General features: G+C 40.6%; 1 protein-coding gene across 1 annotated transcript in view; it reads right to left on the bottom strand.

The window, feature by feature from the left end:
• The window catches only part of SPATA6L (spermatogenesis associated 6-like), a 46,277-nt gene that overhangs the window by 9,747 nt on the left and 21,797 nt on the right, over nt 1–14,733 (bottom strand). The window contains exons 6-9 of the mRNA XM_014546266.1: nt 8,881–9,005; nt 7,234–7,311; nt 3,982–4,221; nt 2,204–2,306 (exon numbers count right to left, since the gene is read on the bottom strand). Of these exons, the coding sequence (XP_014401752.1) occupies nt 2,204–2,306; nt 3,982–4,221; nt 7,234–7,311; nt 8,881–9,005 (546 nt within the window). The remainder of the gene's footprint in view (nt 1–2,203; nt 2,307–3,981; nt 4,222–7,233; nt 7,312–8,880; nt 9,006–14,733) is intronic.

Genomic DNA, 14,733 nt, shown 5'->3' with positions numbered 1-14,733 from the left:
CTCCCCCCCATGACTGGGGCCTAAGCAGTGACAACGAATTTTTCCTGAATTGCTGATTCCCCTTGTGCCACTGGCAGTAAAAAGGAAGCTATAAAAGGGGATTTTAAAGCCTGGCAATTGTCACATCCTCTGGACATGCATGTATGTGTGTGTCCCTCTTGTCCCAGAAGCTCTCTTCTCCAGCTGAGCAGGGAATCAGCAGTGCTAAGGCCCTTCCCAGCTATAGCCACAAACCTGCCCTAGAGTCCCCGGTGCCTGATGTTGAGTGCTCACTTCCCCAGGGGGCTTGCCTTTGTTCCTTTGCTTCTCAAAATGCAGTCCATGGACCAGTGATATCTGAATCACCTGGAAGCTTGTTAGAAAAGAAAGATCACAGGCCCTCGCCCCAGCCCCACTGAGTCAGAATCTGCAGTTTAACAAGATCCCAAGGTGATTCAAATGCACATTCAAATTTGAGAAGCACTGCTTTATTCTACCTTAGGCCTGGATGAATGAGCTGACAGTGACCTAAGCAAAGGTCTGGCTTGGAAGCTACAGGATCTGAGCCCGGAGGTCTGAACGTCTTTTCTAAATGTAGGTTCGCCAAAAACTTGGTATGTGACCTGTACACATTCTGTAACCTCTCTGGAACCTTACATCTCCACCTGCCAGGATTAAGAACAGATAAAGGCCGAGACCAATGTGATGTATGAGTGCTATCATAATTGGGCCAGCATTAAGCCCAAGGTGTCCTCTCTGGGAAAGGACATTTGCTGTTGCTTGGTTTCCCAGTAATAGGGAAGGCAGCGCTGCCTTTATAGGCTACCCAGGTGATCTTCAAACCAAAGGACTTAAATTAAATGTCAGAAGTGATAAAGCACTTTCTGCGTCAAATTGTACCCTGTCCTTGGTTGGCTGTGTTCAAGCAGTCACTGTGATCCACGAACACTGGCTTGAGTTACCATAAGAATCTTTGCAGCCCTTTAAAAGTATATGGTAGCCCTAACCGGTTGGGCTCAGTGGATAGAGTGTTGGCCTGCGGACTGAAAGGTCCCAGGTTCGATTCCGGTCAAGGGCATGTACCTTGGTTGCGGGCACATCCCCAGTAAGGGGTGTGCAGGAGGCAGCTGATCGATGTTTCTCACTCTCTATCCCTCTCCCTTCCTCTCTGTAAAAAATCAATAAAAATATATTTTTAAAAAACGTATATGGTACACCTCTAGCCCTAGCCGGTTTGGCTCAGTGGATAGAGCCTCAGTCCTTGAACTGAAGACTCCCAGATTCGATTCTGGTCAAGGGCACGTACCTTGGCCCTGGTCGGGGTTCGTGCAGGAGGCAACCAATCAATGTGTCTCTCTCACATGGATGTTTTTTCTCTGTCTTTCCCGCTCCCTTCTGCTCTCCCTAAAAATCAATGGAAAAATATCCTCGGGTGGGATTAACCGCCACCCCCACCACCAAAAAAAAAAAGTATAAACCTTTAGCCCAGCTGGCATGGCTCAGTGGTTGAGCACCAATCTATTAACCAGGAGGTCACAGTTCAATTCCTGGTCAGGGCACATGCCCAGGTTTCAGGTTTTAGGTTTGATACCCAGTCACAGTTTGTGGGAAAGGCAACAGGTCAATGTTTTATTTCTGACATCAATGTTTCTTTCTCTCTCCCTCTCTCTCTCTTTCTCTCTCTCTCCCCTCTCTCCCTTCCTCCCTCTCCCTCTCAAGTCAATAAAAACATTTTTTTAAAGAAGAATGCAAAAGGGTCCTAACACCTGTTTGCGATCCCCTGCCTTAATCTAACTGCCTCAGGTAGAGTTGGCTCCCCTCCTCGCTAACATGGAATCTTCTAAAGCAAGTGTTATACACTCTTCTGATCACCAATCCCCTGCTCTTTCCCATCCACAGAAATGGCGAGTCTTATTTGTTGGCTATTAATGGTGCATTTGCAAGAAGTTCACACCAGAATAAACTGCTCTCTGCTTTTCCAGCCCAGCCAGGAAATGAATGCAACCAGAGCACAGTGGGTGCCCTGGTGAAACAGCTTCTGAAACAGCTTCTCTGCTGACTCTGCTCAGTAGGAACTCCTTCCCTGGAAACTCCACCGCTGGAGAGTACTTGAGAATTAAACTCCAAGTTCCCAAAGAAAACATTCCACAGAATGAAAGATTTAGAAGTAGGACGCATTTGCTCCCATAGAGAAATACACAGGAATAACAAGAAACTTGAGTACCTCTTCTCATGGGAAAGGGAAAGTTTGGAAACTTAGATTTTCTTCTAGACTTCCGGGAATAATGCTCTGAAATGTCCTCACCAAAGGGCTTTGCACTGTCCACCTGAAAGAAAAGGAGAGAAATAAGACATAAACCCACCGTGGCTTGTATTACCCTCTCCACATTACCTGTAATGCCTTTCTCCCCGTCAGTCATGCAAGTGAGAAAAGAAAGTTGGCAACAAATTAAATCACAGGCTCAATGTACGTTAAATGTTATCCCGATAGGGGGAAGCTGTTTGTCCCTCTCTTCACTAAGGCTAACACAAAGAGATGGGCTAAATGTTAGCATAAAGAAATAACGATGGGCACAAGTTACATCCTAACCACTGGTAAGTCAAGCCCAGAAGAGACCAAGTGAAGCTAATTTTTGCATTCTTTTAAAACAGGACAAGGGAGGTCGTCTGTGCAAGTTTCCTTAAGTTTGACAGGAAACTTCCTGTCTTGGTTCAGGGTTTATTTGTTTGTTTCCTTGTCTTAAATTTATTGAGCACCTATTCTGTGCCAGGTGCTTTTCCATAACTTGATTTTATTTGATCCTCCCAATCTGGAGATGTATCTATTAATATCACCATTTTTAAAGACAATGAAAAATAAATAAATAAATAAATAAATAAATAAATAAATACAGGACAGAGTTTCATGTTCCTGAACAGTCTGGGCAGTGCAAGCCTGAGAATTATCACAAGGTCACACAGTTCAGTCTTTCACATTCCAGACCAAATAATACCCTTGAAAAAAAGAATAGTGATGACTACATTATTTTACTTAAGTGAACATATTTTCATAAATGGGACAACATGATCTGCAAACAGGTTTGTGTCAAATACACAAACATCACCACTAGTGACTGTAAGTCAAATTATCAACTTTACATTATCAACAGTTAACTTCTGGAGTTATAAGAACGACTGGAGAATAAGTCATGAACTAGAACATGGACTGATGTTAATGAAGAATAGCAAATAATAAAAAATGCTTTTAATGTAATATTAATTGTATATGTTGAGAAACTAATCTGTATATACTACAGTATGACTACGACTTTGTAGGAAAAAAGTCTTATGAATATTAAAAAGATTAAAGAAAATGCATTAAATTAAATACTTATTTATTTTTATTATACTAGTGAACCTATGGGTAATTTTTTTGAACATTTTCCATTACTTTTATAATAGTTAAAAAAATTAAGGAGACTAAAAGAACTAATGTTATTAAATTTGCCCACTTCTCCCTGAAGGTTGATCAAGGGTTTTGGATATGACACATCATTGCTTCTTCCTGCAGATACATTTTTTTCCCTGCTCTTTAAAGTATGGCTAATGAGCAACAACCTTATTTAAAAAACTCAAGCAGTTTCCTTTAAAACTGATGAAACTTTAGTTTTAGATTATACAGAGTATATGCCAGCCTTTGTATGTGTCTTGCACCCATCAGTTCACTGATTCTTCTGGATAAATGGTGAGTTGCCATGTGTAGACATCACACTCAATAATTTTCGAAAATTAAACACAGGGATGGCTGACATTTACTGAGCAAATCCTCTGTACAAGACATCTCTATAGGAGCTTCCTGAATATGACTCTAGAAAGATAACATAATTTAATCATCATTACTATTCAGTTTGAATTCCCTTTTTAATGTTACCCAATTATTTTTATACTGCAAACTTCTTATATTCTGAACTCATTCACAACCTCACCATCCCAAAGAACTCTGATAAATAATTTTAGGCTCACATGTCTAACTACAAATGGAGGTTTGCTTTCTCCAGGGATTCTGAAATTATTTCCAAGGTTCAGTTGAGCTGGTTGGTCCTGGAAGAAACGTCTGGCAGAATATGGAAAGGGCTCCCAGAATTGTACGCATTGGGGCAATCTGTTGAGATTAATTTCTCTTCGCTTCATATGTTTATTTTTTAAGGGGAATGTTGGTCCATATGATGTAAATAAAGGCCTTCGTGACTTAAATATTTCTTCCTAGAACCAAAAAGAGAAACAATTCTTTTAAAAACAAAAATGGGGGGGGGGGATTCAAGCAGAATATTACTGCATTTAATTGAACTTTGTTAACTAAGGTAGAAGACTGAACACCTTAGATTTATAAAACAGGAACTCAAGGAAGGGCATTTCTCTACTTAATTTTTCTTCAGTTCAGCTTAACATCACTAGTATTTATAACTCACTAGTATGTTTTATTTCAAATACCAGTGAGATTTATTTGCATTAGGAGACAGTTGGAAAGTATCAAACACTTCCCCCAGTTATAGATAGATGACTGATCGATAGAAAGACATCAAGAGATATTGAGATTGAGATTGAGAGAGAGAGAGAGAACTGGCATATACTTGGATCCAGCCATTTAACTTCAATTAATTTATTATAAGGAAATAATTATGGCTATGTATTTAGCTAAAAAAAAAAAATTCTTATATAACAGTTCCAAAGTGAGAAACCAACCACATTGGTGAATGGTGAGTAAGCAAGTGTCTTTCAGCTCCCAAACCCACCTTTCTATACTCAGCTTCATGATAGGAGGACTGGCACTCTGCAAACCCCCTGTGCTTTTCCAGCTATTGTTAGGCTCTACCACTAGAAAGCACTAGAGGGAGACTGCAAGACAGAATCAGGAAGACAGAGCTGGCCACTTCCAGTTTTGCATTCTATTCCTGACAGCATCACCCCAGCACCCATTCTTCATCTTGGCAACAGCAAATGGTTCCAGTTTATAGTTCTCCCCACTCTAATAATTCCGGAACTAGTCTCATTGTGCCCCCCTCAGGCATTCCAGCGCTCAGGGATTTGAATCTCGCCCCATGGAATCCGAGGCACCAGCAATGAGCAGTGTCCCTCCTTAGAGGTCGGAGTCCCAGCTCATCGAAGTCCTACCTTTGATTTCCTGAAGAAGCACCCAGGAAGGCAGCCTCTCCCCAGGGTCCCTTTGCTATGGGGTCCCCTTTCTATGGGTTCTCTTCCTCAAGCTTCCATGCTCTTCCCTTTGTTTCCTCAGCCTTAGGGGTGGAGCTGCTTCCTGCGGTCACTATCCCCATCACTTCAGTGTTACCCTTTACCTCTCAGCATTCCATCCCCTATTTAGCCTTTCTTTTTTACATTAAATCTTTCTGTTAAAATAACATGTGTGGTTTGTTTTCCTGACTGGACTGTGACATGTCAGCTAAGTGCCCAACAATAGGAAAATGATTGGCCAAACAAATTATGGCACTACCGTGCAATGGCATACAATGAAGCCATGAAGATTGGCCTGGTATAAAAGTGCTTAAGGACATCAGGACATGTGCATGGTATATTAAGTAAAAAAGAAAGGGTACAAAATAGTATGATGTTAATTTCTTAAAATAAAAGTGTGTTGTATAGCAGAATATACTCAAAAATTAGTCATATCATCTCTAGATAGTAAGAATAACATAATTTTTATGTCCTTTTGCTTATTCATATTTTATAATTTTCCAAAATAAGTGGGATACTTCTGTTATAAGAAAGAATAAAAGATACTACTTTTAAAAGTTAAGGCTTAAAATGAAGATATATATTAGGAGGTTTTAAAGAAAAAAGATTGAAAAACTCATATCAAACAGATTGAAGAAAGTAGTGGGTAAAGAAAGAAAAACTAAAAAGCAGCTAATGCTTTCCTTAAAAGTAACCATTGGTCTCCAATTATAGGAGTTACAATGCCCACAGGATTGATGGATTTGCACAGACCCTTGTCATTCAGTATCCACAGCCCACATTTTTAAGCAGTGGTCGGCAAACTGTGGCCCCTTGAGTGTGGCTCTTCCACAAAATACCACGTGCGGGCGCGCACGTACAGTGCGATTGAAACTTCGTGGCCACACTCAAGGGGCCAAAGAGCCGCATGTGGCTCGCGAGCCGCAGTTTGCCGACCACTGTTCTAGAGGATCAGGCAAGATTTAGGATAACAAGTATTTAAAGAAGCTTTACAAATTACATTCATTCACTTCCATACTGTTCTAGAAAGGACTTTAAAGGGTTACAAAATTTGTGTACAAGAAGATAAAAAGAAACATGGAAATAAATCAGAGTGAAGGGGAAGTTAGGGCTGAACGAGAGAGGGAAATAGAGGTAGTGCTTATGGATGCCCAAGACCCTTCATGGTTACCAACAATGGCCATGAATACAACTCTGAGCTTCAGCTTCAGCGTAAGGAAAACGAAACACTACTGTTCATACGATCAAGAATAAAAGTCATTGCCCTAGCCCCGTGGTCAGCAAACTGTGGCTCGCGAGCCACATGCGGCTCTTTGGCCCCTTGAGTGTGGCTCTTCCTAAGCCTTAGGAGTACCCTAATTAAGTTAATAACAATGTACTTGCCTGTATAGTTTAAGTTTAAAAAATATGGCTCTCAAAAGAAATTTCAATCGTTGTACTGTTGATATTTGGCTCTGTTGACTAATGAGTTTGCCGACCACTGCCCTAGCCAGTTTGGCTCAGTGGGTAGAGCGTTGGCCCATGGACTAAAGGGTCCCGGCTTTGATACCAGTTAAGGACATGTACCTCAGTTGCAGACTCGATCCCAGCCCTGGTTGGGGCACTTGCAGGAGGTGACCAATCGATGTATCTTTCTCAAATCGATGTTTGTCTCTGTCTGTCTCTCTCTCTCCCTTCTACTCTCTCGAGAAATGGAAAAGTATCCTCGGGTGAGGATTAACAACAGTGACAAAAAAGAATAAAAGTCATGAAACAACAACCAAAAAAGCTAACTAGTTTACACATCAAACTTGTGATCTTAACCCTAGATCATTCTGCTCCCCCAACTATACCTTGATGAATATGTGCCAAACATACTCAGTCTAATGTGACAGGCAGAGCAAATAGTTTGAATAAATTCAAAACTAGCAATAAGTCTCCAGGTTTTTATTTATCCAGTTGCATCTAAACTTGGTAAACTGAGTTCTTTAAATTTGTGGAGAAAATTCCTGACATTTCTATTATTGGCTTCTTGGTTATACTTACAAAATATCTGTTTCTATGTAGAAACACACATTCTCTGATGGCTGTCCTTGTAGAAAACTCTATTTTTGGAGCAATACCCTAAAAATAAAACAGCATAAAAGAAGCAAACAAAATTACTGGAAACAGTTTTTCCTGCCTATCTCATCCTAATTTGAAATCGTGCAAGAATTTAATTGCTCTTTTGTGTGGTTGGCATTATCCATATTCATTACCTAAAATATGCACATAACAAATATATGTACACAATGAAATATTATTCGGCCTTTAAAAAGAAGGACATCTTACCATTTTCAACAACATAGAAGAACCTGGTAGACATTATGCTAAGTGAAATAAGCCAGACATGAAAAAATTAATACTGTATTATCTCACTTACATAGGGAATCTAATATAGTCAGACTCACAGAAGCAGGAAGTATAATGCTGGTTGCCAGGGGCTGGAGGATGGGGGAAATGGGTAGTTGTTGGTCAAAGGGTACAATGTCTCATTATGCAAGATGAATAAATTCTGGGGATCTAATGTACAGCAATGTGACTATAGTTAACAATACTATATTGTATATTTGAAATTTCTAAGAAGGTAGACCTTAAGTGTTCTCACCACAAAAGAAAAGAAAATGGTAACTAGTAACAGTAAATGATGGATATGATAATTAGCATGTGGCAATTATTTCACAATGTAGATATATATAAAAACATCAAGTTGTACACTTTAAATGGATACAATTTTTATTTTTCAATTAGACAGCAATAAAGATGAAAAATAAAATACTAGTATAACATATACTTAATGAGAATAGCTAAACACTTACATAAATTGTATTATATGCCCTGACCTAAGTGCTTTGCATATAGTAACTCATCTAATCCTCAAAACAACCCCATAAAGTGGGTACTAGTAATATCCAGTATCTATACTTTGTAGAGGAGGAAACTAAGACACAGAGAGTAACTTGTCCAGCTAGTGATGGCAAAGCTGGTTACTGAACCCAGGCATTCCAACAACAGAGTTGCTGCAGAGTCAGAAATTATCACAGATAACATCAAAATGAATATTCAAATTTGGGTTCAGATAATGCCCCCAAGCTATTAGGTTATTGATTGAATAACTGCCCTATCTTTTAATATCCTTCGTTAGTACCAGTCAGTGAACCTCTGTCAGTTTCCCCTCCATTAAGTGGAGGCCATAGTATCTGCCTCAGCTCACTTGAGAACTGTTATGAGGAAAATAAGATATCATAAGAAAAACCAATGGGCAAAATAAATGAGAAGGAGCATTATTACTATTACTACCCTATCTACTCTTATTATTGCTAAAATAATAGCTGTAATTAAATTGACAAAATCTTTCAGCTAATCTGCATTCAGAGGAGGTAAAAAAAAATCATCCTTATAATTATGTGACAGTGTGACTATGGCAATGATTTAGCCAGATTAGGTAAAACTCCCACCTCCCAGATCAATAATAGGAATCAGTGTAATTTGGCATTCCGAGTGGGGCATCTAAACAAGACTGCTAAACAGAATTAACAGGGGCACTGACCAAGATAAAGTGATCAGTCCAAGAGCAAGCCCTATCAGGAATAAAATGCTCAGGTCCTAAGAATTGCTTTTCCAACAGAAGCCAGCTGGGCACAGATCACTTACTGGAAAACCTGCAGCCGTTTTCATAAGCACCTCCCTACCTATGCCAGGGATCGAAGGTGTCAGCTTGGGCTCAGGAAAAAGAAATTCCCGTGTGTTTTCTTCATAGTAGGCCAGCTCTTCCCACACTAGGAAGGAAGAAGAAAAGTCAGAAGTAGATTTATGTTCTGAAAAATGATGTATCTACATCCCAAGTTTAACAAAATAAAAGCTTAGATAGGTGATAGCAGAGAAGGCACACAGATAAAAATAGACATTTTGAATGCAGTACCTGTTATTCAAGAGTCAGATGACTTCTACTACTTTTCATTTCATGGACAAGTTTCAAAACCCTCCCCACTGTCCTGACAGAGATAAAACACTGTCTAAAGGGTTGTTCTACAAAACAGAACAAAGAGGAAAATTTCTTTCCATCCATCCATCCATCCACCCATCCATCCATCCATTCTTTCCTTCAACAAATGTTTTCTAAGGACATACCATGGGCCAGGCCTAAGGGTAGAATAGGAATAAGGCAGACAATGCCCTGTTCATGCAAAAGATACAGTGCAGACTGGAGTTCGATGTGTTCATAGGGATGCTAATGTCCCAGTGGCTCAGAGCAGAGCTGGGCGGGTGCCAACACCAGGGGAGTTAACAGCCCCTGCAATGCTCAAGACACTCCTGCACAACCTTCTAACATCCTGCCAGACATTCTTCCAAGTGAGAAGCTATTTTATAACTATCAGAGCCTGGAACCTAACTGTTACATATAAACACAAAGCACTTTTTTGCACAATTTTAAAATACACTGGATTTTCAGGAATGCGGTTACTGTGTACATTAAGGAAAAACTGTACTTTGCTGTTTGGATCTTTACTGAGATCCTTTTGGCATTTTGAAAATCACGTCACATCTAAATACTTCAATATGCTCAACATTCACATGTTAATATGCATGCCATTTTATTTTAAATCACTTTCTTTTCATTTCTCCTTTATATTACAGTTCAAATACTGTGATTTGTATAAGTTGGTTCTATTAACTATTAATATTTATTAGTATTTCAATATGGTAAGAGGATGTTACAAAATACTACCAAAAGAAGATCTTAGGTCTAGTAGGATTGAGAATGGCTGAACTAAAGGATGGAGCAGCTGCCAGCTGAGCCCTCCTTGTCTACACAGCAGGTGCTACACAAGTGGTTTGGACTGAGAGCGGCCCCTGTACAGAGCGCTGCCAAAATAGTAACGTAGTCAATGAGGTAACATTACCGTTTGGTGACTGCCATTTTATTTGTGACAAGAATTCTTGGTATATCAACTGTAGAAAATAACTCACCTTCTATCAAATAATATAATGAATTCATTTCTTCCTATTCATTCCACATACTGGGTTCTTGTAAGGATAAATGTGTAAAAGAAAGCATTCTAGATTTTTCATCATAATTTCTTTCTACTTTTTTTTCTTTCTTTCTACTCTTCCCCTCTCAGACATCTCCAGCCACAATAAGCTAACAAGGTATCTTTCCCTCCTCTTCTATGCACTTGCTCAGCTTGGGCTGTTCCTTCTAAAATGTCTTTTCTTCCTTCCCATCTTGTTGAGATCCTATTCATCGTTCAAGCCTCACCATAAATGTCTTATAGTGTATCCAAAAATAGAACTCTTGATTTTCCCCCCACAAATAAGCTCTCCCCTATCTTCCCATCAGAGGAATCAGTTGCTCAAACCAAAAATCTAGGCTTTATCCTTGATTCTACTCTTATTCATCATTCAAGTCTCACCATAAATGTCTTATAGTGTATCCAAACATGTCCAAAATAGAACTCTTGATTTTTTCCCCCACAAATAAGCTCTTCTCTATCTTCCCATCAGAGGAATCAGTTGCTCAAGCCAAAAATCTAGAGTTTATCCTTGATTCTACTCTTTCACTCCTTACATCAATCCATTAGCAAGTCCTGTTGACTCTGTCTCCAAAATAAATCTAAAAACTGTCCCCTTCTCTCCATCTTTATAGCTACTACTACCCTAGTCCAAGCCCCCACCCCCTCTCTCCTGGACTACTGTCATGACCTCCTAGCTCAGTGATGGCGAACCTATGACACGCGTGTCAGAGGTGACACGCGAACTCATTTTTTTGGTTGATTTTTCTTTGTTAAATGGCATTTAAATATATAAAATAAATATCAAAAATATAAGTCTTTGTTTTTCTATGGTTACAAATATCAAAAAATTTCCATATGTGACACGGCACCAGAGTTAAGTTAGGGTTTTTCAAAATGCTGACACGCCAAGCTCAAAAGGTTCGCCATCACTGTCCTAGCTGGTCACCCTGCTTCTATTCTTTCTGCACTCAAATCCAATCTCCACACACTGTGATGTTATAAATACATCAGATGGAGCCTTTCACCTGCTCTGCACTTTTACTGGCCAGAGAGACTTCCTCCATTCAGTGATCTCAGAAGTGCAAACAAAAAATGGAAGTGATGTGACCATTTCCTCACCCATCACTAGCAACAAAATACAACTTTCTACTGAAGCCTACAGTACACTGGTTAGGCTAGATTCAGACAGACCTGGGTTCGAATCCTTGCTTCACCGATTACTAGTGATGTGGCTTTGAACAAATTATGTAAACGCCTTAACTTCAGTTTCCTCTTCAGGAAAATGTAAAACTCATAACAGTACCTGCATCTTAGGGCTATTGTGAGGACAAATGACAAACACATATGAAGTGCAGAGCATATGTGTTTACCTGCTATTATCAGTGTAAAAATGTCAGTACACCACAGGGATATTATAGCAAGAGCCTCGGTTGTAAATAATAAGCATATACACAGGCTAAGCAATTCTTATAGGCCAAGCGAAATGTCTGAAAAACACTCCATCATGTTCTTAACAGGCTAATGGCACAGACAGGGACATCATCAATACCACCAGTGAACAAGTACTCCCCCCAAAAGAAAACAAATGAGATTTCAAGAAAAATAATTTTAATAAAAATATTGGTTCCAGAAATATCTAGCATTTATAAAGCATATCAGAATTGACAGCTTGCTTCCCAATATGGGGTCTCATTTGATTCCTTTTTTGCAAATAAGGAAACTGAGGCTCTGAGAGTTTAAGACACTTGTCATGATGCCACCTGGCAAAGTAGAAATTCAAAACCAGATCATCTGCCCTAGCCAGCTTTGCACAGTGGTTACAGTGTCAGCCCATGGACTGAAGGGTCACGGTTCAATTCCAGTCAGGGCACATACCTTAGTTGCAGGCTCAATCCCCAGCCCCAGTTGGGGCTTGTGTGGGAGGCAACCAATTGAAGTGTCTCTCTCACATCGATGTCTCTGTGTGTGTGTGTGTGTCTCTTCCTTTCCCTTCCACTCTCCCTAAAAATCAGTGGGAAAAATACCCTTGGGTGAGGATTAACAACAACAAAAATACCACACACACACACACACACACACACACACACACATCATCTGAGGCAAAAGTTATTTCCTGCTGATGCCTAGTAAGCATCATGACAAAGTATAAAATCAAACTCTGAATCAGGGAACAGGTGCCCACTAAAATAGCATTTTACAGCTGGGCTGAATGTATATGACACATTCCAAAGAAGAGGTTTTGAGTCAATAAAAGCACCAAGCTCACTGTCAACCAGGATTATGCTGCCCCCCTGTGTTCATTCACTTTTTCCCATCTTTGTAAACTGAAGAACCAGGGAGGAGTCTATTGCTCCTAAGCCAAATCATTGGACCTCTTCTTTCCTTAGCAGCAAAGCTGTATACACATCTGAGGTACCTGTACCATTAGTTTAATTATCATAATCTGTCTTCTGACTATAATAAGTCTGTTTGAAAACAACACGAAAAAGTATAAAACAGTAAAGTAATATATACAGCAAAATGAAAAGGTAACCAGTCAGCCAATGAAGAACTGGTCCCTGTAAAACCAAATGTGGCCCATGTGACCATGTGGTGCAGTCCACGCGAGACTTCAAGCAAATCATTTTCACATAATTATCTCGCATCAGGGACTAGCAGATCAAGAGGGTTTATCACTGCCACTCTGTGACTGGTGCCACCTGCGTGATACCAGGAAGTGGCACAGTGTAGGGCATATATACCCTCAGTAAACATGTTGGACAAAGTAATGGATCAGTCTGCAATACATCTGAAACTGGGTAAAATTGTTATTTTGAGCAATTCAAATTTAATTGCACTCTGAAATTGAGGGAATGTAGACAAAAGGAAAACAAGTATATAATAAAGCCTCCATTTTGTATCTGATTAACTTTTGAGTTATAACAGTATGCATATACCCAGCTTCAATATTCTCCAATCATCATAGTTTTAAACAATTCTTGCAACCTTCCCACAGATGGATTTCTGGTCATGTGAAAAACATATGGCAGTCTAAAATATATTAAATTTTAAAAAGCAAGTTGCAGACAGAACCTGGCTGGAGAACCTAGTGAGAGAACATGGCTAGAGAACCTGGACAGAACCTGGCTGGAGAACCTAGCGAGAGAACATGGCAAGAGAACCTGGCTACAGAACTTGGCTGGAGATCCTGGCTAGAGGAACCTGGCTATGATGATCACCTAAACGCTGCCTCCGTGTCATTCATTCTTCACCAACTCTGTCCACACCTTGGGGAGCCCCTGGACCTGCCGGGCGGGACCCCAACAACGGATCTGTGTCCCGGGACTGTGGGCAATCTCGCGTGCTGCCGCCCCACCTGGCAGGGTCACGGATCCGGGTCCCGGGACCACGGACAGCCTCGCACGCTACTGTCCGCCTTCAGTATGCAAATTTACCACCATCTTGTTGGTGATTAATTTGCATATTGTGCTGATTAGCCCATGGGAAGCGTAGCGGAGGTATGGTTAATTACCCTATTTGTCTATTATTAGATAGGATATATAGATAATTTAAAGATGCCCCTTCAATTTCATATTTCATTATTAGAATTCTGAGATTTTCCGTGTATAGTGTTTTTAAATTTATAACTATAATTAGGAGACTTTAAGCTGTGGGTGTTGATGCGGTAGAGAAATCAAATAAAGTTTTAAAAATCAACTTTTAATAGCAACAGCAGTTCGCACAATTAAGCTAGCAATTCAGTGAACTGCATCTTTTACAAATTCCAAGCTCTGACACATCATGGGGTGACTTTATAGCCTACTGTTTTCACATCCTTGTTGATATCTTGAATTAGTCAAGCATCTGTTGCCCCAATGAAGTCAGATATCTAATTCACTGTATTTATTTTCAGCATTAAAGTTGTGGTCTAATTGCTTTTATATATTTACTAGAGGTCTGATACACAAAATTCGTGCACACTGTGGAGGCTTGGAGCAGGTGCCCCTCTGTGTTGATCTCTCAGGCTCCTGGCCTCCACTGCGTGTTTTTTCTCTCCCTTGAGCTGTGGCCAGGGTTGGGTGCTGCCTGCAGACTGCACTTTCCTGCTCATAGATCACTGGATCACTGCAGAGACCGGGGGCAGGCCCTGCTGGGTGCTGCCTGTGGGGAACTTTCCTGCTCTGGGATCGCCATGGGGTCCCAGGTGGCAGCGGGGCTTAGGCGGCACACGGGGGTCCCGGCTGGTGGCGGGGCTTAAACAGTGTGGGGCTTAGGTGGCAAACGAGCGTCCCGGCTGGGGGCGGGGCTTAGGTGACGCGATCGCGCCGCCCAAGCCCGGCCGCACAGGGGGCCTGGATAGTGTCTGGCGCTGGCCAGCCCTGCCTGCAGTATGCAAATTAGCCGCCATCTTTGATGGCGGCTAATTTGCATATGGCACTGATTAGCCAATGGGAAGCGTAGCGAAGGTACGGTCAATTACCCTTTTTGTCTTTTATTAGATAGGATAATACTT

This window comes from Myotis brandtii, unplaced genomic scaffold (genome assembly GCF_000412655.1).
Source record: "Myotis brandtii unplaced genomic scaffold, ASM41265v1 scaffold44, whole genome shotgun sequence".
NCBI classification, from domain to species: domain Eukaryota; kingdom Metazoa; phylum Chordata; class Mammalia; order Chiroptera; family Vespertilionidae; genus Myotis; species Myotis brandtii.
Note: the sequence above shows the minus strand (reverse complement) of the source record. Positions and strands in the feature narration are given on the sequence as shown.